Consider the following 27739-nt stretch of genomic DNA (forward strand, 5'->3'; position numbering starts at 1 on the left):
GCCTGCCTCTCTGCCTACTTGTGATCTCTCTCTCTGTCAAATAAATAAATAAAATCTTAAAAAAAAAGAAAGAAAAAAAAAGAAGGAAAGAGCTGAGATGCAAATCCTCTTCTTGGTTCCAACTTGTCAGGGTGGTTGAAAGGAGTCCTTGCTGCTCTTTCTGGGCTGTGAAGATGCTGGCTCTTGTTCTCCATCCAATGGCACACTCTTCCAGGTCCACATCTGGGGTAAGGTGGAAAGATGGAAGATCATGAGCCTTCTCTTGTTTTTCATCCAAACCTTGTCTTCATTGGAGATCAGGCTTCCCGTCTTTGGGGTAGTTGACTTGGGTGAAGCATCTAATACATCTAAAGCATCTGCCATCATACTTGTTCTATTCAGGCCCTTTGGGCTCTGGGCCATGTGGTCCCATCTGTAAAACAGGGGCCAGGATGGCTCATCTTCGTTTTTGACTCTTCTGCTAAAGACTTTTGGACTCGAAAGACCTGGCTGAGAGGTTCCTAGAATCCTGGGTTCCTGGGAGGGCTGCCTTCCCTTCTTCTAATTAGGACTCCATAGACTAGTTGCCTTCTCTGTCACTAGGAATTAGAATTTAAATAAAGAATGGGCTGAAGTGCAGTGGTGGTTTTCAGTAATTTTCCCACCCCAACATACCCAAGGGACATAGCACATACCTATCAGAACAATGGCTCACCACAGAAGGGATTTTCAACAGAGGAAGAGGAAACCTATCAACATCTCTAGGATAGCATGTGAGTCTGATATGCCCTATTATTAAAAATCACTTGTCTGGGTGATGGACATTGGGGATGTATGCTATGGTGAGAAAATAAATTAAAAAAACAAAAAACAAAAAACAATCACTTGGCCAGAGACTTGTCTATTGGAAATCAGAACTGGCCAATAGAAGAAGTGAATAGAGACCCCTCTCATCTATACCAGGAGCTTCACAAAAAGAACTTTGGTCCTTTTCAACCAAGAAGAACCAGCTCTCTGAAGGCATGGACAGTGTGACGCATACGTGCGCACGCACGCATGTGCGCGTGTGTGTGTGTGTGTGCATGTGCGCACATTTGTGTGCAGTGGCAGGTCCAGTCTATGATGTGAGGACAGGGGGGTGGCTCCAGGAGTGGATACTGCCACAGCTCCCAGGGCTTTTCCCTGCAGCAATGCATATACTGCCTCTGTTGTGAGGGGAGCAGTGATTTCAGTTCCATAAAGCTTAGTGGCAAATTGAGATGCTGGCAGTGCTCCATCCCCACAAGTCTCAGTACCAGAGGATGTTGGGGGAAAGAGGGAAAGAGAAAAAGGAGAGGAGGGAGACCATTGTCCCCGAACTGAGCTTCTCTGCTCCATGCTATCCTGGGGGTTTCAGATGAATTGCTGCACTGTTGGGGCGAGCAGCCAAGATGTAGACAACATTCTCCCGCAAGAATGTAGGCCAGTCCACAAATCTGGAATGGAAGGAAAGGACAGGTTTGTGAGGTTGGCCGCAAAACCTGGATGCTCATGAGACCTGATCCCAGCAGCAGTATGGATTAAGCCGGGCAAAGCTCAGGGAAGCCCTGGCTTTTGGCTGACATAGGTATGGCTGGCTGTGCTTCCAAGTTGACAGCCCAGCCAGTTTACCCTATGGATCTAGGATCAAATGGACATTTTTAGAGCCTGGTTTCTGGGATAGGCACTTGCTGTTTTGGGGTAGCAGTGGGCAATGCTCACTTATGTGTATTGAAGGGTTAGGAGTGCAGACAGCCTGGTGAGGGAACCTACTCACCTGGACTCCTGCTCTGTGGGCAGCAGAGCCTTGTCCTGACTCTTGCTGCTGCTGCTAGCTGGGCTGCTGTCTGCTATGGGACCCACATGGCTGATGCTGTTGGGTACAAGGATATGTGGTTAGGAGTAGGAAAGTGAAAGGTCTGGCCCCTCCCAAACTCTGGGGAACCCATGGCTCTAGAAATGCATGTCCATGCTTTTCTGACATGAGCCAGCAGAGGATGCCCTATGCCTTGAACAATAAGAGGCAATGTCCTATGTGTAATGCACAGGAGGATTCTCTCCTGTCTGTTGACAGAAGAAACAGAGAGGTACCTTTCATACCAAGGGCCATTTGGTGTAGAAAAAGGAGGAGGGCATGTGAGTGGTGGCAGGGATTGGTAGGGAACAGACCTGACACTGCAGGAAGGAGCCTCTGCAAGGCGTTTGCAGAACCAGGAGTGCTGGGCTGCACGGCACTCTGCCTCACTGATAGTACTCCCATTGCCCCGGGCGAGGAAGGTGGCCCGGGCTCGTTCCCGCTCCTTGACTGTCAGAAGCCTTAACAGAGAGTTCTGGGGAAAAAGTAACAAGTTAAGATCTTGGAGGTGAAAATATTTTGTAAAATGTCAAACCATAGAGAATCCTACCTCCATTACCACCTCTGTAGCCTCCCTTTGAAGCCGCCCAGAGCCTTTCTGGTCATATTAACATTTGCAGTTGGGTCCAGTGCAAATCAATCTTCCTTGGGCAGTTTCCCCAGCTTAGGCACTGGATCATCTGTCACTGGGTGGAATGTGAGCCTTTCCTGCTGTGGTCTCTGCTAAGACAGTATCTAGTGCCCCTCCAACCTGCCCAGCATGCTTCCTAAGTCTTTGTCACCCAATATCCCATAGACATTCACCCCAGTTGGCCCTCACCTGGGGACGCAATTGCTGCAGAAGTAGGAGGGACTCATGGGACAAGAAGTCAGACCACTCTATATGTCCTCGATGTTCAGGGTCCAGAGCTGCAAACTGGCGGGCTGCCTGTTCTTCTTGCTCCTCGCTTAGAGCCCTGTTACTGTCCCCCCGCTTTGCTGCTTGGTGGCGGTAGCGCAGGAAGTCCTCCAGTGTCAGGGAGCAATCTGTGGGAGGCACCCCATACTAGCCAAGCCCACCCTTTCCTCAGCCTCTTTTTACTTCTAGGGTACCCTCTATTACTTCTAGGGTATACTCCAGAACCCCTATATCCATAGATTTTCATCTTTTTCTCCCATACCCAGGATAACTCAGGCTGTGGTGGGTGGGGAAGATGGGTGGGTGTGTGGGTGCCCCTGCTGGCCAACAGCTTGGGAATAGGGACCTATTTACCCCTACTCTCCAAATTCCAGCATACTCCTTTTATGGTTCATCCTAGAAAGTATAGAGGAAAATGTGCCAGCCCCTCTCCATCTGGCAGCACTGTCCGGCCTTACCAGGAATGACTTTACACTGCTGAAAGGTCTCTGTGAGGCTGTACATTTCCTCCTCAGTTAGAAGCAAGTTGAGATTATCCTGAAAAAAAGAAAAATCTGAGTCAGTGGCCATATAGACCAGTATGAAAGGCCAAGGATCAAGAAAGATGGAAATTGTATTTCAACTTGAAGGCACCTCTGGGATCATCTAATCCCAGCCTATAATCATAATCAAAGAGACTGAAGCTCCAGAAAGGGGAAAGGATTTGCTCAGAGTTGCCCAACTCTGTAGCAGAATCTTCTCCAAAAGCCAGGTATCCTGATTCTATACCTGAGACCCTTTTACTAAATAGTAGTTTTAAAATTATTCTGAGATACCCTAGGGATTCCTTGGAAGTGCCTTAGGAAGCTGTTGCAAAGGAAAAGGAGACTAATAAGTGAGCAGGGTTGTGAATCCCCTGCTCCATCAACCACAACAGCTCCATCTTTATTCATTTTATGTATTCGGCCTCTATGTTAGACTGTGCTCAAAAAGTATTTCAGTTAAAAAATAAGTTTAATTCTAACTCTGCTCCTAGTAGGCTGTGTTACTTTAAGAAATCCAGAGTGGTTTTGAAAGAATACCATTATGACGAAGTTCCTAAAACAAAATGAGTTTTTTGTGGTGCCAAAGAAATTTTAATTCCAAAATAACAGTGATATGTTATTTTATTAATACTAATTTACAGTCTTATAGTCTTTAAGCTGTCAAAGATTCTTTCCAGTGGTTTATTTTTCTCTCTTAAAATACTAGCAAAGAAGAGAAACAGACATTTCATGAACATTCATTTGTGGATTTCATAACTCAACTCTTTCAATAAGCACTTATTGAGTACCTGGTTTATGCTGGGCACAGTGAGGTGTAATATTGTGAAATGTCCAGTGGGGCTGGAGCGTAGGCTGTGTGTGTATGTGTGTGGAGGGAAAACAGAGAGGAATGACAAAGATAAGGGAGAACTAGGCAGAAGCCTGACTGTGAAGTGCCTCAAATACCCATTATTGAGCTTTTCAAATGGGCTTTTATTCTGAGGTCAAAAGGGAGTCACCAAATGTTTGTGTTTTAAGTAGGGCCCACACCCAGCGTGGAGCCCAATTCAGGGCTTGAACTCACAACCCCGAGATCACGACCTGAGCTGAGATCAAGAGTCAGACACTTAGCCGATCAAGCCATCCGGGTGGCTGACTGAATGGTTTTTAAGGGCATATGTAGTGCCATGGTCAGATCTTTGGTACATGGAGAATGAATTGGAGGGGCAAAGTCTAGAGACATGGAGAAAAGTTAGTTAGCTGTTGCTATAGTACAGGTTAAGAAAAGATGAGTGGTTGGGGTGCCTGGGTGGCTCAGTGGGTTAAGCCTCTGCCTTTGGCTCAGGTTATGGTTTCAGGGTCCTGGGATCGAGCCCCGCATTGGGCTCTTTTCTTGGTGGAGAACCTGCTTCCTCCTCTCTCTCTGCCTGCCTCTCTGCCTACTTATGATCTCTCTCTCTCTCTGTCAAATAAATAAATAAAATCTTAAAAAAAAAAAGAAAAGATGAGTGGCTAACCTAAGACATAGGATGGAAAAGAGAGTAGATTTGAGAGGTATTAATAGGTAGATCAGTAGGACCTGTTAACTTACTGGATGTGAGGGATGAAGGACAGAAATGAGTTGGTATTGACATCTGGAGGGCTGGTATTATTATTCAGAGAGGTAAGAAATTTAGAACAGGTTTCTGGAAGAAGAGGCATTTTGGGGCATGATGAGTGTGAAGTACCTGTGCGGCATCAAGATGAATATAACGCCAAGAGATAAGAAATTTAGGTCTAGACATGCAGGTTTTGGAATCATCTGTGTTTAGATGGTAGCTGTAGCCACTGAAGTAGATGAAATAACCCAGGGAGAGAATGTGTGTAATGAGAAAAGAAAACTATTAACAACAGAACCCAAAGGAAGACCAGTGTTTAGGACTGTGTCAAGAAATGAACTAAGGGCACCCAAATGGTCAGAGAAAAAGGTAGGAGGACAATCAGTAGAGAGCACTGGAAGCCAAGAAAAGAGAGTTGCACAAAATAGAAGGTAAGGTTAACAGTGGTGATACAACTATGATGGGACTTTACTGATTTTCTATTTTCTCTATTTTCCTTATTTTCCATAATAATTCTCATAAATACTTAAATCCCCTGCAAAAAGAGAAGGCAATAAGGGAGTGCTAAATACCTCATAGAGGTCAAGTAAGAAGATGCCTGAGAAAAGGTCACTAGACTTGACAGGTCACTGTCAGAATGACAGCAGAATGATGGACGCAGAAGCAGAATTACAGGTGGTTGAGGAGCCACAAGGAAATGATGGAGTCTTTTCAAGAAGCCTGGCTGTGCATTGACTTTGTATCCTGCCACATTGCTGAATTGCTGTATGAGTTCTAGTAGTTTGGGGGTGGAGTCTTTTGGGTTTTCCATATAAAGAATCATGTCATCTGCGAAGAGAGAGAATTTGACTTCTTCAGTGCCAGTCTGGATACCTTTCATTTCTCTTTGTTGTCTGATTGCTGTTGCTAGGACTTCTAATACTATGTTGAACAAGAGTGGTGAGAGTGGGCATCCTTGTATGTTCCTGATCTCAATGGGAAGGCTGCAAGCTTTTTCCCATTGAGGATGATATTTGCTGTGGGTCTTTCATAGATAGATTTGATGAAGTTCAGGAATGTTCCCTCTATCCCTATACTTTGAAGCGTTTTAATCAGGAACGGATGCTGGATTTTGTCAAATGCTTTTTCTGCATCAATTGAGAGGACCATGTGGTTCTTCTCTCTTCTCATATTAATTTGTTCTATCACATTGATTGATTTGCAAATGTTGAACCATCCTTGTAGCCCAGGGATGAATCCCACCTGGTCTCAGTGGATACTGTTGGATCCTGTTTGCTAGGATCTTGTTGAGCATCTTAGCATCCATATTCATCAGTGATATTGGTCTGAAATTCTCCTCTTTGGTAGGGTCTTTGCCTGGTTTGGGGATCAGGGTAATGCTGGCTTCATAGAAAGAGTCTGGAAGTTTTCCTTCTGCTTCAATCTTTTTAAACAGCTTCAGGAGAATAGGTGTTATTTCTTCTTTGAAAGTTTGGTAGAATTCCCCAGGGAATCCGTCAGGTCCTGGGCTCTTGTTTTTTGCGAGGTTTTTGATCACTGCTTCAATCTCATTACTAGATATCAGTCTATTCAGGTTGTCAATTTCTTCGTGGCTCAATTTTGGGAGCTTATGGTTTTCCAGGAATGCATCCATTTCATCTAGGTTGCTTAGCTTATTGGCATATAACTGTTGATAATAACTTCTGATGATTGTTTCTACTTCCTTGGTGTTAGCTGTGATCTCTCCCTTTTCATTCATAATTTTATTAATTGGGGCTTTCTCTCTTTTCTTTTGGATTAATGTGGCCAATGGTTTATTGATGTTATTGATTCTTTCAAAAAACCGGCTTCTAGTTTCATTGATATGTTCTACTGTATCTCTGGTTTCTACCTCATTGATCTCAGCTCTAATCTTGATGATTTCCCTTCTTATGTGTGGAGTTGGTTTGATTTTTTTATACACTAACAATGAAAATACAGAAAGGGAAATTAGAGAATCGATTCCATTTACTATAGCACCAAGAACCATAAGATACCTGGGAATAAACCTAACCAAAGAGGTAAAGGATCTGTACTCGAGGAACTACAGAACACTCATGAAAGAAATTGAAGAAGACACAAAAAGATGGAAGACCATTCCATGCTCTTGGATCAGAAGAATAAACATTGTTAAAATGTCTATACTGCCTAGAGCAATCTATACTTTTAATGCCATTCCGATCAAAATTTTACCAGTATTTTTCAAAGAGCTGGAGCAAATAATCTCAGAAGAGACCCCAAATCGCTAAGGAAATGTTGAAAAACAAAAATAAAACTGGGGGCATCACGTTACCTGATTTCAAGCTTTATTACAAAGCTGTGATCACCAAGACAGCATGGTACTGGCATAAAAACAGACACATCGACCAGTGGAACAGAGTAGAGAGCCCAGATATGGACCCTCAAGTCTATGGTCAAATAATCTTCGACAAAACAGGAAAAAATATACAGTGGAAAAAAGACAGTCTCTTCAATAAATGGTGCTGGGAAAACTGGACAGCTATATGTAGAAGAATGAAACTTGACCATTCTCTTACACCATACACAAAGATAAACTCAAGGGGCGCCTGGGTGCTCAGTGGGTTAAAACCTCTGCCTTCGGCTCAGGTCATGATCCCAGGGTCCTGGGATCGAGCCCCGCATCGGGCTCTCTGCTCAGCAGGGAGCCTGCTTCCTCCTCTCTCTCTCCCTGCTTCTCTGCCTACTTGTGATCTCTGTCTGTCAAATAAATAAATAAATAAATAAGATTTAAAAAAAAAAAAAAGATAAACTCAAAATGGATAAAAGACCTCAATGTGAGACAGGAATCCATCAGAATCCTAGAGGAGAACATAGGCAGTATACTACCTCTTCAATATCAGCCACAGCAACTTCTTTCAAGATATGTCTCCAAAGGCAAAGGAAACAAAAGCAAAGATGAACTTTTGGGACTTCATCAAAATCAAAAGCGTCTGCACAGCAAAGGAAACAGTCAACAAAACAAAGAGGCAACCCACGGAATGGGAGAAGATATTTGCAAATGACAGTACAGACAAAAGGTTGATACCCAGGATCTATAAAGAACTCCTCAAACTCAACACACACAAAACAGACAATCATATCAAAAAATGGGCAGAAGATATGAACAGATACTTCTCCAATGAAGACATACAAATGGCTATCAGACACATGAAAAAATGTTCATCATCACTAGCCCTCTGGGAGATTCAAATTAAAACCCCATTGAGATACCACCTTACACCAGTTAGAATGGCCAAAATTAGCAAGACAGGAAACAACATCTGTTGGAGAGGATGTGGAGAAAGGGGAACCCTCTTACACTGTTGGTGGGAATGCAAGTTGGTGCAGCCACTTTGGAAAACAATGTGGAGATTCCTCAAGAAATTAAAAATAGAGCTTCCCTACGACCCTGCAATTGCACTACTGGGTATTTACCCCAAAGATACAGATGTAGTGAAAAGAAGGGCCATCTGTATCCCAATGTTTATAGCAGCAATGGCCACGGTTGCCAAACTGTGGAAAGAACCAAGATGCCCTTCAATGGTCGAATGGATAAGGAAGATGTGGTCCATATACACTATGGAGTATTATGCCTCCATCAGAAAGGATGAATACCCAACTTTTGTAGCAACATGGACGGGACTGGAAGAGATTATGCTGAGTGAAATAAGTCAAGCAGAGAGAGTCAATTATCATATGGTTTCACTTGTTTATGGAGCATAACAAATAGCATGGAGGACAAGGGGAGATGGAGAGGAGAAGGGAGTTGAGGGAAATTGGAAGGGGAGGTGAAACGTAAGAGACTATGGACTCTGAAACAATCTGAGGGTTTTGAAGGGGTAAGGGGTGGGAGGTTGGGGAAACCAGGTGGTGGGTATTAGAGAGTGCACAGATTGCATGGAGCACTGGGTGTGGTGCAAAAACAATGAATACTGTTACGCTGAAAAGAAATTTAAACAAACAAACAAAAAGAATAAGCTAAAAAAAAAAAAAAAAAAAGAAAATAGAAGAAGCCTGGCTGTGAAGGGAAGAAACCTTTGTAAAAAGTCTGGCAAGTGGCAGTAATGATGGTAGGACTGTGACAGAAAGCCAGGAAGGAGTAGGAAGGAGACACCTTCAGCAGGGTCCCACATCAGAAGAACCCTGCAGGGCAGAGTCACTATGAGTGAAAAGGCTGGTGTTTGGAGGGGTGGTGACTAGAGAAAATGGTGTGTAGAGCAGGCTCTACTGTGGCATACTTCAGCTGGGGAAAAGGTGTGTAAGGGGCTCAAAATAACTGTTCTATACTTGAGTTTTTAGGCAAGCCATAAAGTGATATTTGTTAGAAAGTGGTACATCTTTGCTTTCTTTTAGGCAGTAGGAAGAAGAGGGAGGATCTGCTAAGATGTTTCTTAGAAGATATCTGCAGGATAACAGACCAATAAAGCAAGACTTAAATTCTATTCAGATATGCTAAGAAATAGATACGAATCTGGCTTTTGTCTTTTTAAAAGTTGGAAGGTGGGGTGCCTGGGTGCTTCAGGGGGTTAAGTGTCTGCCTTTGGCTCAGGTCATGATCTTAGGGTCCTAGGATCGAGCCCTGCATCCAGCACCTTGCTCAGTAGAGAGCCTGCCTCTCCCTCTCCCTCTGCTGCTCACCCTGCTTGTGGATTGTCTCTGTCAAATAAACAAAATCTTAAAAAAAAAAAAAAGTTGGAAGGCATTTATATATAATTTGCAAAGTTCTGAATCAACAATTGTTATTTAATTTACATAATGATCACATTAGAGATGAAGAACAAATGCTCCTAAGAGTTAGGTGGTACGCTAAGTGATGATCTTTAGACTAAGAAGTGTTACTGTGTTAGAACCTATTCCTATTGAAAGCAAGTTGGTTAGGTTGGTTTTTCAGATGAGTACAATGAATGACAACTATAGACTACTAGAGAAAGCACTACTCTAAGCAGTATTACTTCTGAATAATTAGGTCTCATCCTAACCATTGATTCCTTTAGCTCAGTGTTTCTGAGCTAAGGGGACTCTGAGGGGATGAGTTTGCTCCCCTAGGACACACTGGGTAATATCTGGAGACATTTTTGGTTGTCACAACTGAGGGTGGGTGCTACTGATATCTAATGGGTTAGAGGCCAGGGATCCTGCTAAACATACTACAATGCACACATCCCCCACAACAGAAAATTACTCTGTCCAAAATGTCATAGTACTGAGGTAGAAAAAGCCTGACCAAGTTTGAGGATATCTGTATCTACTATTGGAAAAGTCTTTTAGGTCAGTGCCTAGAAACCAGTGTTCTAAGAATGGGTCTCCAGAAAAGTGCCAAGTTCCCTGTAGTGCTGTGGCCCACAGTCCCTGCTGTCCGGGCTTACACAGTAGTGGCAGCTCCAGCCAGTTTCTGTGTGGGCTGCCTCAGTCACCTCTGCCACGCTATCTCCTTGGATGTAGCCCATGCGGCGCAGACAGCCATCATGGAAAACCCTGGTACAGATCCTGCATGGAAAGAGGCTCTCAGCTGTCCAGACCTCACAGACATCACACATCTCATCGTTGACAACCTGGCAAAAAGAATAAGTAAGGAGTGTATTCATTGCAGTGTAGGCAGCAAGGTCCTATGACCACCAAACACAGTTACCCACATGGGGCTGAATATCCCTGGAGCAGCCCAGAAGAACAATTCCAGCTGACGTCAGTGCTAAGGTGATAGAGCTTTCTCTCTGAAAGATAAGAACCAGCAAGCTCTTCCAACTGCTCAGGACTCTGTGCCCACTTTTCTGAACAGGGATGCTACTAACATTTTTGGAAAAAATAATCCATTCTGAAAGACTGTCCCAGACATTGCAGGACACTGAGCATACCTGGTTTTCTTGGCACTAAAAACCAGTAGCAACTCCCAGTGATGATGACCTTCTTGAATGCCCATAAATTTCCAAATGCCTCCTACAGGGAACACTACTATCCCATAGCGAGATGGATGGCAAGAGACCTGCCATGGTGTCATTCCTCATCACCTGTCTTCCAGTCTTTCACTAAGACCAACCCAGGATGTAACATTTTTATTCTTGCGGAAAAAATTCAAAGATTATTCCAGACTCAACTGCACCTTTTTGGAGTTTTTTCTTTTTGGGTCTCACTTTAACTGTACCCAGGCCTCCCTGTCTTGCTCCCTGATCCTCAAAAGGTCTAAGACTTGAAGACTGTGCCCTAACTGGATACTCACAAGTTCTCTGGGCTCCAAGCAGATATCAGGAGGCTTGTCATCATCCAGCTTCCGGGTGGGGCGGATGAAAGCCGGCGGTGTGAAACGATTACTCCTATCAAACTCCTCCGGCTCCACTCCACGCCCATCTCGGAGCCTCTCCCAGGCTGCACGTTTGGTACTGCTCTCTTCTTGCAGTACTGGGGTACTTGCCTCTGCTTCCTTCTCCTCCTGTACCTCCTGGACAGAGCCCTCTACAGTGCCACGGCGGGACCCTGGAAGCTCACCGGTGCGCCGGATGGAAGGCCTGTCCCGTAGTCCATCCTTGAAAGCAGACACAGCCAGGCTCACCTTCTGTACCTGCTCTACTGTCTGCCGTTTGGACATCAACACCCCCATGGCTCTGTGGACAAAAAGCAGAGGGGCCCAGATTCAGCCAATGGCAGACCATGTCAAGCCAAGCAATTTCAACCATTCACCTAAGTGGCAGGTGCTATTAAATAGTTTTTCCTGGGCACCTGGGTGGCTCAGTGGGTTGGGCCTCTGCCTTCCACTCAGGTCATGATCTCAGGGTCCTAGGATAGAGTCCTACATCAGGCTCTCTGCTCAGCAGGGAGCCTGCTTCCCTCTCTCTCTCTCTCTCCCTCTCTCTGCCTGCCTCTCTGCCTACTTGTGATCCCTCTCTGTCAAATAAGTAAAAAATTAAAAAAAAAATTTAAATAGTTTTTCCCTCTTCTGGAACTCAGAGGCATGGTGGCATAGAAAAAGCACTTGTTAATGAGTCAGAAGACCCTGGTTCTATTTCTGACTGGTACTGTGATTTTGGTTTTCATACGTGTAAAATGAGGGCTGTCTGCGCAGTGCACTTCACAGGGCTGTCATGAGGATAACATTAGAAAATGTGCTTATTAAGTACTTAGTAGACTGGAAAGTATTCTACAAATGTGAAATGGTATCTATTTATTTCTTGCTGTCCCAAAGCCATTAGGTCCAGGGGTCCCAGGCCTCTGGAGATGGTTGGAGACTTTAGAGCTTAAGTCTCTCCTCTGCCCCGTGAGATGACCCAAGCTTAAAGCAATATTATAGGAATACATTTCAGACTTCTGATTGAAGAAAAGCTCCTGCAATAAGTGCTGTGCTCACTGCATCCAGGGATAATCCACATCAAATTCTCACTTTTTCAGTCAGAGTGAATGCACTCCTACTTTTAGGGGACTCCTGGATTAGATAGGAAACTCTACCAATCTATCCACATGGTCAAGATCACAAAGACTCCTTTGCCCCCTCTAATTAGCTATAGTTCTTTGTGGGTCTGTTTGTCTTTCACAGACAGCCTGCCCATTATAAGTGCTTAAAGTGCTTCTCAGACTTTTAAGGCTTCACTAATGTTGCTCCCATATTTTCTCTTTTGATTTTCTGTTTAATAAAAACTTCACAGGTTAAGAAGTAACATTATCCCTGTTCTTCTGCAGGGAAATTCTACAATACCAGAAAGTGAGGGCATGACATGGCATATTGCAAAGCTGGTTTACTCTTTCTGAGCCTCGAGGGTCTTCTGAAGTAGAATTTGGCTGGGGAAAGCGTGTTCTAAGTAAAGTGAAACGGAGAGTCCATTTTAGCCTTGCTCTCAATCCGTTATAATTTAAGACTTATTGAACAGTACTATATATAAGGTACTAACTACTCATCATAGGAAATAAAAGGAGGACAGTCTCACCACTTAAGCTACTTAATATCAGAACTCAAAGAAGAGGGCATCTAGATGGCTCAGTTTGTTAAGTGTCTGCCTTTAGCTTGGGTCATGATCCCTGGGCTCTAGCCCAGTATTGGGCTCCCTGCTCAGTGGGGAGTCTGTCCCTCCCACTCCATCTGTCTCTCCCTTACCTCCCCACTGCTCATGCTCTCTCTCTAATAAATAAAATATTTTTAAAAACCTCAAAGAGTGAGACAAAGTATCAGAAATGCCTAAATGAAGGTTAAGACTGCAGTACTGGGAATCAAAGTGGACCATGAAGAATGGGTAGGAAGTTATCCTCTGTTTGTTTGGATGAAAGGGGGGGAGAGGATAGGAGGAGAAGTTAGGGCCACTTAGAAGACTACTTTAATAGTCCAGGCAAGATGTAGAGGGTTTAAACTGAAATGATGGCAGCAGGAATAAAGCTGACTGAGTCTACCTGATACCATGGGAATAGAATTAGAGAAATTTGGGAATAAATTGGTAACTAACTGGATAAAGGTTAAAGGGAAAGAGGACAGTTTCATATTTATTTCCCAGCTTTACTAAGATATAATTGACATATAATACCATGTAAGTTTAAGATATACAATGTGATGTTTTGATACACTTATATATTGCAAAATGCTTACCATAATAAGGCTTGGTTGCTCATCCTTTACCTCACGTAATTACCATTTTTTCATTGTTGTTATGGTAAGAACATTAAAGCTCTATTCTCATAGAATCTTTTAAGTTTTATTAATTATGGTCACCCTGCTATACCTGAGATCCCTGGAACTTATTCATTTTATATCTGAACATCTATACCTCTTGACCAGTGCCTCCCCATTTCCTCCTCTCCTCAGCCTTTGGCAGTGGTAATTTTATTCTGTTTTTATGAGTCCAATGTTTTTATTTTATTTTATTTTATTTTATTTTATTTTATTTTTTAAAGATTTTATTTATTTATTTGACAGACAGAGATCACAAGCATAGGGCAAGGAAAGATTTTGGGAGGCAATATCCAGGAGCATTATCTTGAAAGGTCTGGTTTATTCTTCCTTTAGGTCTGGGTTGGCTGAGAGGCTGGGGGTCAGGACCCTGCAGTAAACTGGGGATACTCCTGGGGATGGGGATGGGTGTATAGGTGAGGGATGGGGCTGCTGAAGAGGGCAGTGGACTCACTTGCTGACCTTGTCATTTCTTTGAAAGCCCACAACCATGTTGCTGAGACCAAGGTATGCATGTGAATCCAAGACTGTCCTTATTAAAGGAAGGGAAGCAGGCTCCCTGCTGAGCAGAGAGCCCCATGCGGGGCTCGATCCCAGGACCCTGGGATCATGACCCGAGCTGAAGGCAGAGGCTTTAACCCACTGAGCCACCCAGGTGCCCCAAGTCCAATGTTTTTAGATTCCATGTATAAGTAAAGTTATGCAGTATTTCATTCAGCCTTTCACTGCCTTACTTACTGAGAGAGCAGTTTTAAATAAACTAACTAGTGGAATTTAAGAAACAAAACAATCAATCATAGGGGAAAAAAAGAGAGAGGCAAACCAAGAAACAGACTCTTAACTATAGAGAACAAATTGATGGTTACCAGACGGGAGGTAGGTTGTTGGCTGGGTGAAATAGATGATGGGGATTAGGGAGGGCACTTGTGATGAGCACCAGGTGATGTATGGAAATGTTGAATCACTACATTGCATACCTAAAACTAACATTACACTGTATATTAACTAACTGGAATTTAAGAGATTATGCTGAGTGAAATAAGTCAAGCAGAGAGAGTCAATTATCATATGGTTTCACTTATTTGTGGAGCATAACAAATAGCATGGAGGTCATGGGGAGTTAGAGAGGAGAAGGGAGTTGGGGGAAACTGGAAGGGGAGGTGAACCATGAGAGACTATGGACTCTGAAAAACAATCTGAGGGGTTTGAAGTGCCGGGGGATGGGAGGTTGGGGTACCAGGTGGTGGGTATTATAGAGGGCACGGATTGCATGAAGCACTGGGTGTGGTGCAAAAATAATGAATACTGTTATGCTGCAAATAAATAAAAAAAAATTAAAAAAAAACTTTAAAAAAACCTAGCAGAATGGTATTGCCATTTATAGAAATTGGGAAATGAAATAGGATTTTGTACATGTTGAATTAAAGATGTCTGGGACATTCCAGTCTTATGTTATCCCCTGCTTAAAACTTTTAAATGGCTTTCTACAGCTTTCAGGATAAAGTCATTCAAGTTACGCTTTTTTTTTTTTAAGATTTTATTTATTTATTTGACAGAGAGAGAGATCTCAAGTAGGCAGAGAGGCAGACAGAGAGAGAGGAGGGAGCAGGCTCCCTGCTGAGCAGAGAGCCCGATGCGGGGCTTGATCCCAGGACCCTGGGATCACGACCCGAGCCAAAGGCAGAGGCTTTAACCCACTGAGCCACCCAGGTGCCCCCTTTTTTTTTTTTTTAACCATTGCTTGTGAGGCCTTGCTTCGTCTGGTCTCCTTTCTTTACTCTGTGTTCTAACCATACTGGCTTTATTTCAGTCGTTGTTTGCCATGCTTCCTATATTTTTGGGACCTTTGAACGTTCCTTCCCTCTGTTAATACCTATTCATCTGTTAGAGCTCAACTCAAGTATCATGTTCTCGTGGAAGTCCAGATTGGAGTGTACACATAACACTAGATCTGCTCTAGAGCACTTATCTTTGTCATTACATATTCAGAAGGATAATTATCCAATCAATGTCAGTTTCCTCTATTAGATTGTTTTTACCCTGGTTAGTACCTATCTCCACTGCCTAAAAATGTGTATGAAAAAGAGTGACAATAAACATTTCCCAGGGTGCCTGGCTGGCTCAGTCAGAAGAATACAGGACTCTCAGTCTTGCGGTAGTGAGTTTGAAACCCACATTGAGTGCAGAGATTACTAAAAACACTAAACTTAAAAAAAAATAAACACTTTCCAATTAATAGTGAAGAAGGTTTTTTGATTTTTTTTGTTATTTTGTGTTTTTGAAGATTTTATTTCTTTGACAGACAGAGATCACAAATTGGCAGAGAGGCAGGGAGAGAGAGAGATGGGGAAGCAGGCTCCCTGCTGAGCAGAGAGCCCAATGCAGAGCTCCATCCTAGGACCCTGAGATCATGACCTGAGCCGAATGCAGAGGCTTTAACCCAATGAGCCACCCAGGTGCCCCTTTTTTGATATTTTAAATAAAGTCTTTTTAAAAGAATTTACTTATTGATTTGATAGAGAGAGAGTGAACGAGAGTGCATGAGCGGGGGGAACAGAGAGAGAGGGACAAGCAGACCCTGGGACTCTAGAACCACGACCTGAGTCTAAGGCAGATATTTAACTGACTGAGCCACCCAGGTACCCCTTAAATAAAGTCTTAATACACATAATACCTTTTTAAAAAATTTTATTTATTTGAGAGAGCACGAGTGAGAGAGAACATGAGCAGGGGGAGGGGCAGAGGGAGAAGCAGACTCCCTGCTGAGCAAGGAGCCTGACGTGGGGCTCAGGACTCAATCCTAGCACCCTGGGATCATGACCTGAGCCTAAGGCAGTCAAATGTTTAACTGACTGAGAAATTCTTTAAAGGAATTTCAACTACACGTAATATATGAGGACAACTCTATCTTCAATCCAGAAACAACTGTCATGTTATCATAGAGGTGCAAATTTCCACACTGCCTGGAATTGTCCTGCCATCAATTGTTACCAAAGAAACAACCCATGTTTTTGAATTTAGAGAATGGTAAGAAAGTAAGTATCCCCTCTCCCCATTTGTAAAATTTGCTTATAAAATTAAAGTGCACGACTAAGGAATATTTAATTTGGTGGTTTTTGTTTTTAAGTAAACTCTACACCCAATGTAGGGCTCAAACCCATACTTCGAGATCAGGAGTTGGGACACTCACTGACTGAGCCAGCCAGGTGCTCCAGAAATATTTACTTTGAATAAATAACTGTCGTTTACAGGACTGTGCAAAGAAGACTGAGTAAAGAATTATTGATCAGATTCAGGAAATTGTATTCACGTTAAGGTGCTCGTGCCCAAGTGGACATTTAAAAAATATATATTTTATTTATTTGAGAGAGAGAAAGAAGGAGAGAGCCCAAGTAAGGGAGAGCATGAGCATGAGGGAGGGGGTGAGAGAGAATCTCAAGCAGACTTCCTGCTGAATGTGGAGACCTGACCTGCAGGAGCTCTATCTCACAACCCTGAGATCATGACCTGAGCTGAAATCAAGAGCCTGAGTTAACTGACTGAGCCACCAAGGTGCCCCCAGTGGACAATAATAAACTGTGACTTAAAAAATCCTTTTTGGGGGTTTTCTGGGTGGCTCAGTCAGTTAAGCAGCCAACTCTTGCACCCTAATGTTTATAGCAACAATGGCCACAATAGCTAAATATGGAAAGAGCCCAGATGTCTATCAATAGATGAATGGATAAAGAAGATAAATAAAATGTAGAATATATATACAATGGCATATTACTCAGCCATAAGAAAGAATGAAATCTTGCCATTTGCAACAACATGGATAGAACTAGAGGGTACTATGCTAAGCGAAATAAGTTAGTCAGAGAAAGACAAATTCCATGTGATTTCACTCATATGTGGAATTTAAGAAACAAAACATGAACATAGGGGAAGGGAAGGAAAAATAACATGAAAACAGAGAGGGAGGCAAACCATAAGACTCTTAACTACAGGAAACAAACTGAGGGTTTCTGGAGGGCAGGTAGGGGGGATGGGGTTAGCGGGTGATGAGCATTAAGGAGGGCACTAGATAAAATGAGCCCTCGGTGTTATATGCAACTGATGAATCACTAAATTCTACCTCTGAAACTAATAATACACATATAATAATAATTATATGCAACTGATGAATCACTAAATTCTACCTCTGAAAATAATAATAACACTAATAATAATAAACTAGTAATAAACTAATAATACACTTTGTTAACAAAGTTTAATTTAAATTAAAAAAAAAAAAGAAAAAAATTCATGTGACCTAGCCTGGCGGGGGTGGGCCTAGGGGTAGAGAGCAGAGTATGTGTATGTTAGAGCTTTTGCTATGGAGCCAGATGATTCTTTACCTTTTTTCTTTTTCTTTTTTTTAAGATTTTATTTATTTAAGAGAGAGAGCAAGCATAAGTGGGATGGTAGGGAGAGGCAAAGGGAGAGGAAGAAGCTGACTGCCCTCTGAGCAGGAAACCCAGTATAGGGCTAGATCCCAGGATCCCGAGATCAAGACCTGAGCCGAAGATAGACACTTAACCAACTGAACCACCCAGGTGCCCCAAAGGGTCCAGAGGATTCTTGAAGAGGCTGGATCGATAATCTTCAGAAACTGTCCATGACTCAAGAGTACCAGCTGTGTTCTATGGTTAGGTGGGAAAGCAAGCCCCCCACTTAGAACAAGAGGAATAGGTATACCACACCAGGAGGGAGAATGTAAAACTGACACACAGCCCTTCACTATGGACCTTCTTCATGATTAATTATTTCCAGGTTTATCAGCAAGAAAGTATGGGTCGAAAAAAAAAGTCATGAAATGCTTATTTGGAGACCTAGAATAACCATATGAAATTCACTTTTTCAAGAATGATCCACTGAAGGAAAATCAATGATATGCATTTGGCTCTTCCTGGCTTTTTCAGATAATGTAATGAGTTCTCAACAAAGGCCAAAGAGGAAGGTTACTCTGTAAGTGGATTGAATCATTAATAGTGTATCAGCAAATTAACCACAGGCATCTCCCAATACATTGTAGTCCTGCTACGATCCATTATTCTCTGTAAGGATAATAAGAATCACTATTAAGCTATCTCAATTGTTAATGATGTCACTGCAGTGGTTTGGGGAGTTAATCTTTAAAGGAATTTCAATGAAGACTGAAGATGACATCCACCAGCAAAACAAACATAAAAAGAAATTAAAAACCACCTTCCATTCCTTACCACAGGATCCTGGAATTGTTACTACTTTTACCTAAGATGGTTGAGTTTTCTAGGCCACTTTGTGCTCATACGGACAGAAAATGTAGAGCAGAACCTCAAAAAGAAACCGTCAAATCCAAACAAGACCCCAAGTCATTGTGACATAGCTTTGATTTTGAGAGTAAACTGTGAGGACACAATAACAGTAAGCTTCAAAGAATGAGGTTAAAACCCTTAGTGGGGGCACCTGGGTGGCTCAGTGGGTTAAGCCTCTGCCTTCGGCTCAGGTCTTGATCTCAGGGTCCTGGGATGGAGCCCCACATCGGGCTCTCTGCTCAGCGGGGAGCCTGCTTCCCCTCTCTCTCTGCCTGCCTCTCTGCCTACTTGTGATCTTTCTCCCTATCAAATAAATAAATAAAAATCTTTAATAATAATAAAAAAAAGAAACCCTTAGTGCTTAATGGAACATCAAACCTGTATACAAGACACCTTGATTAAATGCAGGTGTGCTGAAATACCCATGATGTGCCCCTGAGTGTTTGAGAAATTAACAAAATGAGCTCTAATTTCTAGAGGAACAAGTGGTAGCGATTAGTGACAGGTAAAAACAAATGCCTTGTGAGAAAAACCTGGCTTTTCCTGTGCGGAAAAAGCCCTAGCAAGAAAAGTGAATTAAAAGGAAATCAAGTTGTAAAGATTCCACAAATGATAGCTAATGATTACTTCTTTGGCTGGTGGGTGGAATTGGGTTTTCTGCCTCCCTAAAAAGGATGAAAGAAGGATAAAAAGATGTTGTCTCAAGAATGATGTCACTGCCAGAGAGTCTGTAGTATCTAAGTTAGGCTTGGAATAAACCTCAGGAGGGCAGGAGCAGGTGGTGGTGAATAACAGAGGGACAAGAAGGTAGAATGGGGCTGTGTAGCTATATGATCCAGAGAAAATGAAAACAGATAACAAGAAACAAAATCTTTCTTTGGGTAAGAGAAGTCTGTCTAAATGTATTTGCCAGGGAGCGCCCGGATAGCTCAGTGGTTAAGCCTCTGCCTTCAGCTCAGGTCATGATCTCAGGGTCCTGGGATCGAGCCCCGCATTGGGTTCTCTGCTCAGTGGGGAGCCTGCTTCCGCCTCTCTCTGTCTGCCTCTCTGCCTACTTGTGATCTCTCTCTCTCTTTGTTACATAAATAAATAAAATCATTAAAAAATAAATGTATTTGCCAGGTAGTAAGACATATGCGGGCAGCTTGGAATGTGTGTGTGAAAGACACACCCATTCTCTGCAGAGCACATGCTTAGAACACAGTGAAAATACTTATAAGGGCAGAGTGGTGGGAGTGAGAGGAGGAAGGGTTGCTCCACAGTAGGAGCTGGTGGAAAAATAAGGAAGGAAAAGGCACCTAGGGACTCTCTTCCCAAGCTCTCTATAAAGATTCGTACTGAGAGGTGCCTGGTTGGCTCTGTTGGTGGATCATGTGACCCTTGATCTCAGGGTTGTGAGTTCAAGCCCCATTTTGGGTGTACAGAGTACTTAAAAAAAAAAAAAAAAACAACAAGATTTGTAACTGTGAGAAGCCTGGGGAGCAGCCCTGCTAATAGGCAGGAGTCTCCTCATTTCACATGTTAAATGTAAAGAACATTTACTGTACTTGCTTTTATCTGATTTCTTTTTTAAAATTTATTAATTTTGCATTCTGAAATTTACTGAATTCATTTATCGGTTCTAATAGTTTTTTGGTGGAATTTCAGGGTTTTCTATATATAGTAACATGTCATCTGCAAATAGTGAAAGTTTTACTTCTTTACCAATCTAGATGCCTTTTCTTTCTTTTTTTTCTTTTAAAGATTTTACTCATTTATATGTCAGAGAGAGAGAGAGAGAAAGCGCATAAGCAAGGGGAGTGGCAGGCAGAGGGAGAAGCAGGATCCCTGCCAAGCAAGGCGCTCAATGCAGGACTTGAACCCAGGACTCCAGGATCATGACCTGAGCTGAAGGCTGATGCTTAATCGACTGAGCCACCCAGGCATCCTGCCTTTTATTTCTTTCATCTGATTCTTCATATAGGACTGGCAGCTATTTGAAAAGGCTCAAAAACATCTAAAAATGATTGCTTGGAGGTTATGAAGGCTTTCCTAGGTGGGAACAAGGCAAAGAAAACCTCTGAGTGGAGGGACAAGGGGAAAAAAACAGACTGGGTTGAGCAGGTAGAGAAGGGAATTTCAGGTTTTCAGTGATATCAAGAGGGAGAAAAATTTAGATGGTTCTCACTATCTTCCACAGAGCATGGATTCTATAAATCTTTGTTGAGTGAATGTTGCAAAGATGACTGGACAACATAAAAAGTTTGAGATCATGGTGTCAGTACCCTTTCTTTTCTTCAGAGTTAGCCAGAGAGACTGATCAAAACTTAGAGTCACCACCTCATCTCATCACATCCACTCTACTTCTCCAGAGGTGGACCCTGTATGGTACGGTAGTTCAGGGCTAGCAGGGATGAGAATGAGTAACCAAATAGTAGTTACAGGTGATTACTTTGACCACAGGGGAGAGCTACAGAATTTTGGAATTTAGCTAGTTTATACAAACAAAGTAAGAAAAGAGATAATATTACCAAGGCCAATGGTCCCCTTCATTTGTGCTGCGTCCTGTGGCACTGTGTCCTGGCCCAAAGGAGGGCTACTGCTCTAAGGGGATGTGTAGGAAGCTTGAAAATATATCTCCTCCCTCCTAGGTTTGGGCTGGAGAAATTTAGCATGAGCAGCATGAGCACATGAGGATAAAAATTTCAAGGTGGCTGACAGCTGGTTCATAGAAGTATGTTCCAAAAATGATAGAGAGCCTTGGGGAAAGGTATGTACTTAACATAGAATGTAAACAGCCACAAGGGTATGGAAAACCAGCAGAACCAGGGTCTAAGAAATGCAAAATGCATAGCACAGACTCTAAGCTTACTGTGGACATCAATATCAATCTCAAGTTTTTTTTTAAAGTCATCAAAAAGAGTTTTGGTTTAGGAATGCAGTGTCTCATGACAGTATTCTGGGGCCCTGTTCATAGTCAGCCATTCTGTGGCCCAACAGTATTGTACAGCTTTTAGTTTTCATATCTGCAGACTCTAAAAGGATCTACCTAGTACCTCCCTGTCTTCCTCCAGTCACCCTATTTATCCAGCACAGCAGCACTGGGTTCAGTTGGTCCAGGGAGACAGTCATCCCCAACTGCACAGGGCTCTTTTGGGATTTCCAGGCAGCAGAAGGGCTAAAGACTGAATAAAACTGTCTTCCTGAACTCTGCTCAAGAGTAAGTCATGATGGAGGTCCTGTTTTTAATATTTACTGAAAGCCAACAAAGCTCTAATATACATGAGAACAAAATTATGGCACGATCTTCAGCCTCTGAGGGCTTAGGGTGAGTCTTCATGAAAAGCTACAGTGCTGGCTTCCACAGAAGCAGAGCAACAGTTAAGAAATAGCACACTATCAGTGATTGGCTGTTGTGACTGCACTTAGCAAGCAGAGCTTTTCAGCAAGATGAAGAGGCACTCCCTGTTCTCTGCTCTGGGCCCCTGAAGCAGGGATTCAACCCAAAACAAATGGGGTTGAATGAATTATTACACATTAATTATCTTTGTTTATTGATTTTGCTAGTATTTGCTGAGTGCAACCTACTATGTGTCAGGCACAAATCAGGCATTTAATAACTTGGTAGAATGAACAAATGGAATCTCGCTCAGCCTGTGAGAATGCAGTGTATATGCATGTGTAGGGGGCATGAGTGTAGGATTTTTAAAAAAAGGTGTTGCTTGAGCTAAATTTTGAAATATGAGTGGGAGTTACCCGAGTGGCTAAGGGAAAAAAAAAAAAGCATTCCAGGAAGAGGTAAAAGCACATGCCAAGGCATGGACTGCTATATGGGGACTCTAGCTTAGATGGTATGAAGCCAGCCGGTTGCTGGATAGAAATAGGCAAGGAAAACTGCCTTCACATTATGAATCAGCCCCCCAAATTGGTTTGAGACAGTATGCTTAAAATATTTGTTTAGAAGGGAATATGTATTTGAATTTTAGGAGGTTAAAAAAAAAACAAAAAACTGGAGAAGTGAATTTTCCAAGGCCAGTTAGTAGGATAGCCCTGATAAGTACCAGGGCTGACCAGTGAGCACATTGCTTGGCCTTTGGACCCAACAAAGAAACTCCTCTCTATAGCATAAGAGCTGCTAGATGGTGACTGTAGTTAATCACTGGGCTTTCCCTCTGGGAGACCCATAAACTTAATTAAGAGACTCCAAAAAGAAAAAAAAAATGGAGAAAGAGAAAGTGATTTAGGCAGCCCACACACTGTTGTTTTAGTGAGAAGACCCCAGTAAGATGAAATATTTCTCACAAACAAATGGCAATTAGGTATGTAAAAGGGCTCTAACTACAACGTGTTATCCAAATATAAGACACTGTCATTATTATCACTGTCATTATTATCATGTGGCTAGTTCACTGAAAGCACATGGGCAAAAGTAATTTTGACAGGGCAATGGCAGGGGGACTAACAATGGAGCTGCCAGAGGAGGCACAGAAACAGCAGCTGTGTTTCATTGATGCCTGGGAAAAGGCATACTTACTCTACAAAGATTCCTATAGATACTCTGTAAAATTGTAATTTCCCCTCACTTTTCTTACTCTATAGTAAATGATTGGAGAAATGTGGACTGTGGGGACAACTGGGTGGCTCAGCGAGTTTAAGCCTCTGCCTTTGGCTCAGGTCATGATCTCAGGGTCCTGGGATTGAGCCCCGAATCAGGCTCTCTGCTCAGCAGGGAGCTTGCTTTCCCGTCTCTGACTGCCTCCTTATGATCTCTCTCTCTCTCTGTCAAATAAATAAATAAAATCTTAAAAAAAAAAGAAGAAATGCAGACTGATTCTATGTGAACTCCTCAAGAGCAACCAACTGTCATATTTATCTAACATAATGCCTGGCGAGTAGGTAGCACTTAGTAAGAACTATCTATGAGTCTCTGAGGGGATTGCTGGAAGGGGAGAAGGTTTGGAAAGGAATGTTATAATGGAAAAAATAATGTCTCCAGCTACAAATTGATGGTCTTGGTTTCTTGATCCAAAGCTGGTAAGCAATTCTTGTCAGAACTTGGTCATTAAGAGTGAGGGGTGGAGTAGATGATAGTACTCTCATCAGAAATGAATAAATCAATCCGAGAAATGAAGATAGCAGAAATCAAGAGTACTGCTGGAGAAAAGCACGTGGGACTAGAAGATAATGGATTCTGTGACTAAAGAGAAAGGAAACTATTTGCATAAATATGATCCACTAAGGAACAGGTGTATTGGAAAAAATAAAAGGAATGGGGGAAATGGGCTGGAGAGAGTCCTACTATTCATATTTGAGGAAAAGGAAGCACTGTCAAAAATATGGCAAATGTAGGAGGAAGAAGACTAACAATGTGATCAGAGAAGATGTAGAAGATTAAAGGCTAAAAAATCCTTAAGTAAAACCCAGATATATCTGTGTACATGCAAGTGAAATTCTTTCCCCTTTCATTATCCTTTGGAGAAAGCTTTTTTTTTTTTTTAAGTAGATTAAGGCAACTACTTGACATCCTTCACATCCATTCTGGAATGATTTGGCTTACATTGTGATTAGGGGAGAGTTAGACAGTATTCTTAGGATTTTCATAATCTTTATGTTTATCCAAACCTGGACATCAAGGAGATGATATTCAAGGTCCAGTATGCAATCTTTCCAGGGACACAAGAGGGTGTGATACTAAGAGCACTCAACGAAAAGACCAGTGTAGAAAAAAAACCCCAAAGACATATTCTGAATTGGAGCAAAGATCACATTTGCAGGCTTGTTCCTTCTGATTTTCTTAAAAAGCTACATACGGATATTAAAAAACTATATATATATGTGTGTGTGTATATATCCATATATCCATATCCCTATTTATTTTGGTGTGTTAAGCTGAATAAAGGGGTTTGAACTGAAAGGGAATTATAAACAGTTATAAACAACTTTGTCACGGGGAGGTGATTAACGAATATAAACCTTTGTCAGAATTTACTCCACTGAGGAGCAGTGTATGAGGTGCCACACCCATGCTTCAGGCAGCCATTGACTTAAATAGAAAAGCCAGCAATTGGTAAATGAGGTTGTTTTGTTTTCTCACAACCCTGATCAGGAGCCTAGGGAAGCCACTTCTGTTATAGGAGGATGTCACTAGGTTTGGGTATGAGGAAGGATAAAAGGGGGGGGGTGCAGGAAAACTCAGAATGGTTCTCTAGTGAATTACATTGCTTACTTCCCTTGCCACTCAATTTTTGGGCAAGAAACCAGAATCTCTCCTTGGTCCCAAATTTGCACCCTGGAATTCAGGTGTAATGAAAGCACCACCAGAGCCAAAGAGGAGAGATAAGGATGCATCACTATCAGGCAAAGAACCCTTTGCCTTCCCCAGACAGTGGACTTCCAATAAGCCTTCCTTGGTTGTGCACCTGTTTAGCCCTCCTCCTCATCATGCAGAAGCACTTTTTGGAAAAAGTGTCCTGCATGTTATCTGTGGACCAGTGTCTATGGTGCACTATTCAGATGGCTACAAAGATACTGTGAATTACGCTTCCTAAAAGTGACCCTGTCTCTCCCTCTGCTCCCTGCAAGCTGGGAGGGTAGTCCTAGAAGACCATCCTTTGGAGCGTTCCTCTTGTTTTCCAGAGCAAGTCCTATCAAAGGCCACAGGCAGAGGTCTCTTTCAGACCCAATTAAATCCGGAGACCCCCAGAGGTATCATTACAATGAGGTTGCCAGGAAAGGAAGCCACACCCTGAAATCTGGGGATTCAGTAGATATCAGTTCCTGCAGCAGTCTCATCCCCAATTAAACTGTCCTTGTTCACTCATTTAATCAACACATTTACTAACCATATACAAAGCCCTATGTTTGGTATCTTCATGCAACTTAACAAATATACATTCTTGCTTCTGTCTCTCCTTAATACTTTTTTCCAAAATAAACTTCCAAAAACAGATTTCATGATTCCAAGCTTTGTGACCTTGGACAAACTGGTAAACTTCTCTGAGTCTAAAGTGCCTAATGTTTAAAAGGGGATAATTTCATAATGCTGTTGTGAGGATTATATGAGATGTTAAATATCCCTGGCATGATACTTGGCACATGAGTGCTCAATAATCCTACATATCCTTTCTTCTTTCCTTCAAAGGACTTTCTCTTCCAGGACCTGCCAGCATCAATTAATTATTCCACCTGATCTTCACTGCTTGCTCGTGGATAGTCAAGCCCGGGGCCCCAAGTCTCCTATCTTTGCTTCAGAGGCCTCACTGGTCCTCCCTTCCCTTTTGCCCTTTGCTCTAATAGAAGTTCCTGCCTCCACAAAAATCCAGCTTGGAGCCAACCTGGGCTACCACGGAGAATAAAATTTCTAATGGCATGGGGGTTGGAATGGACAAAGGCAGCAGTCCCGCAGGACCCCAGCCTCTCGACCACCTTGGAGGACTCAATTTAGGGCACACCGAGACCGAGAAAGGTCAAGGCCAGTGGGCATATGGGGAGTTACTCCTGGCCTAGATCCATGGCAAGCTCCTCTCCTTCCAGCCAGGTTCCTTCCAGGCACTTCTAAGGAGCAGTCTAAAGTATGCCTTTATACAGGGGTCCTCTGTGGGGTCCATCTCCACCGCGCAGGTTCCCGAGGCTCCCCTCTGTTCTCAAATGGTCTTCCACCGAGACGACATCAGAGACCACCCTTGCCCTCCGGTAGTCATACAGACGGTCTCTCTGCGGGGACAGTGCCTCCACACTGCGCCTCCCCATGGCAGAAAATGCAGAGAGAGCCCTGGGAGTCTCCATTCACAGAGGGGTCCTCCTTGGGGGCGGCTCCCCGCACCGCCTCCGGGGCTCTCCCAAGGGGCAGAGGCAGGGACACTCGGGGTTTATCCACTTACTCAAGGACTCCCTTCGGGGCGGCTCCCACACAACACCTCAGAGTCCCCACAGGGTTGTCCGAGGCCCGCAGACCCGTCCCTTAGGGTGCCTGCCGGTCCCCGCCGCCCCCGCCCCCGCTTACCGGGACCGTCAGGGTGCGGGACGCGGGTCCGGGACTGGCGGACTCTACACCGCGAACCCCGCGCCGCCCATGGCCGCTCGGGAGCCGGCGTGCTGGGGCCAAGCGCCGGGAGCAGGCGGCGCGGGCGGAGCAGCAGGCTGAGGCGGCAGCGGCGGCGACGCGCGCGCCCCAAGCACACCCACCCTCCCCACCCCCCGCCCCGCGCGACTGCGGCGCGTGCGCCCGCGCGAGACGACCTCCGCGGGCCGGTGGGCCAGCGCCCGGCCCCGCCCTCCTGCGCGGCGCGGCGCGGCCCTCTGGGCTCAGCTGGCGACCTCGCGTGGGACTGAGGCGCTGAGGAACCGCAGGAGGGCGGCGGCCGGCTCCGACGACCGGTGGGTCCGGGTGGCAGTGGGCGGCCCCGACCAGCGCCCGGCTCTGCGGCGCCGGGTCTTTTCGGCGGTCCGGCCGCCAGCGGCAAGGTCAGTGCCGGCCCGGAGGAGGCGTCCCGAGAGGGGACTCCGCGGCAGCTCGCGGCTCTCGTCGCCCGCCCGCCGAAGCGAAGCGTCCTGCCACCCGCACCTGCCTGGGGAGGTGAGAATGACTCATCCAAGCGGCCTCGGCTGGAGCCCTTCCCTTTCTCACCAAACCCAGGTGCCCCGTCAAGGCCTCCGGGTCGACGACCCGCGCGTTAGGGCACTCACCTTCGCGGTACCCCACTGCGGAGTGTCCAGATGAGCCCTCACAAAGTGCTCTGCTGGCCCAGCTGCTCCTGTGCGCTGTTTTCTGAGGTTATTGGTCCTCCATCTCCAGCAGCAGGCAGTACTGTAATGTAACCCACTTTTGGCTGCAGCAGCCTCATCCCTCAGACTATCTGAACAGCCAGCGTGTGAGGAGGCCCGCAGCCCTGAGGGCTATAACATGCATTACACCAAACTGCATCCTCTGACGAGG

General features: G+C 43.9%; 2 protein-coding genes across 4 annotated transcripts in view; one reads left to right on the plus strand and one right to left on the minus strand.

Annotated features, from left to right (window-relative positions):
* On the minus strand, positions 1-27696 carry PHF24 (PHD finger protein 24). 2 transcript variants are annotated; one of them, XM_032307096.1, is made up of 8 exons: positions 27490-27696; positions 11084-11465; positions 10236-10421; positions 3209-3287; positions 2673-2878; positions 2167-2327; positions 1775-1870; positions 1-1454 (listed from the first exon to the last, which is right to left on the minus strand). In XM_032307096.1, the coding sequence occupies exons 2-8, from the start codon at positions 11459-11461 to the stop codon at positions 1358-1360; spliced, it is 1203 nt and encodes a 400-aa protein (XP_032162987.1). In that variant the 5' UTR covers positions 11462-11465; positions 27490-27696; the 3' UTR covers positions 1-1357. The 2 variants fall into 2 exon arrangements, with proteins under 2 accessions (XP_032162987.1, XP_032162986.1); XM_032307095.1 differs by lacking the exon at positions 27490-27696 and adding an exon at positions 26807-26922.
* Positions 27281-27739, plus strand: part of FAM205C (family with sequence similarity 205 member C) — an 86033-nt gene continuing 85574 nt past the window's right edge. The window contains exon 1 of one of the 2 annotated variants that reach the window (XM_032307100.1): positions 27281-27379. The gene's annotated coding sequence lies outside the window, so the exon portion shown is untranslated. The remainder of the gene's footprint in view (positions 27380-27739) is intronic. The other variant, XM_032307099.1, reaches the window with a different exon arrangement.

Source organism: Mustela erminea, chromosome 12 (genome assembly GCF_009829155.1).
Source record: "Mustela erminea isolate mMusErm1 chromosome 12, mMusErm1.Pri, whole genome shotgun sequence".
NCBI lineage: Eukaryota > Metazoa > Chordata > Mammalia > Carnivora > Mustelidae > Mustela > Mustela erminea.

Coding starts and splice junctions, on each gene's coding strand:
- PHF24 (XM_032307096.1), bottom strand. CDS start 11,461: ATGGGGGTGTTGATGTCCAAACGGCAGACAGTAGAGCAGGTACAGAAG. Junction 2,328..2,672: donor TGCAGCAATTGCGTCCCCAG/GTGAGGGCCAAC, acceptor CTTTTTCCCCAG/AACTCTCTGTTAAGGCTTCT. Junction 1,871..2,166: donor GCTCCTTCCTGCAGTGTCAG/GTCTGTTCCCTA, acceptor TGTACCCAACAG/CATCAGCCATGTGGGTCCCA.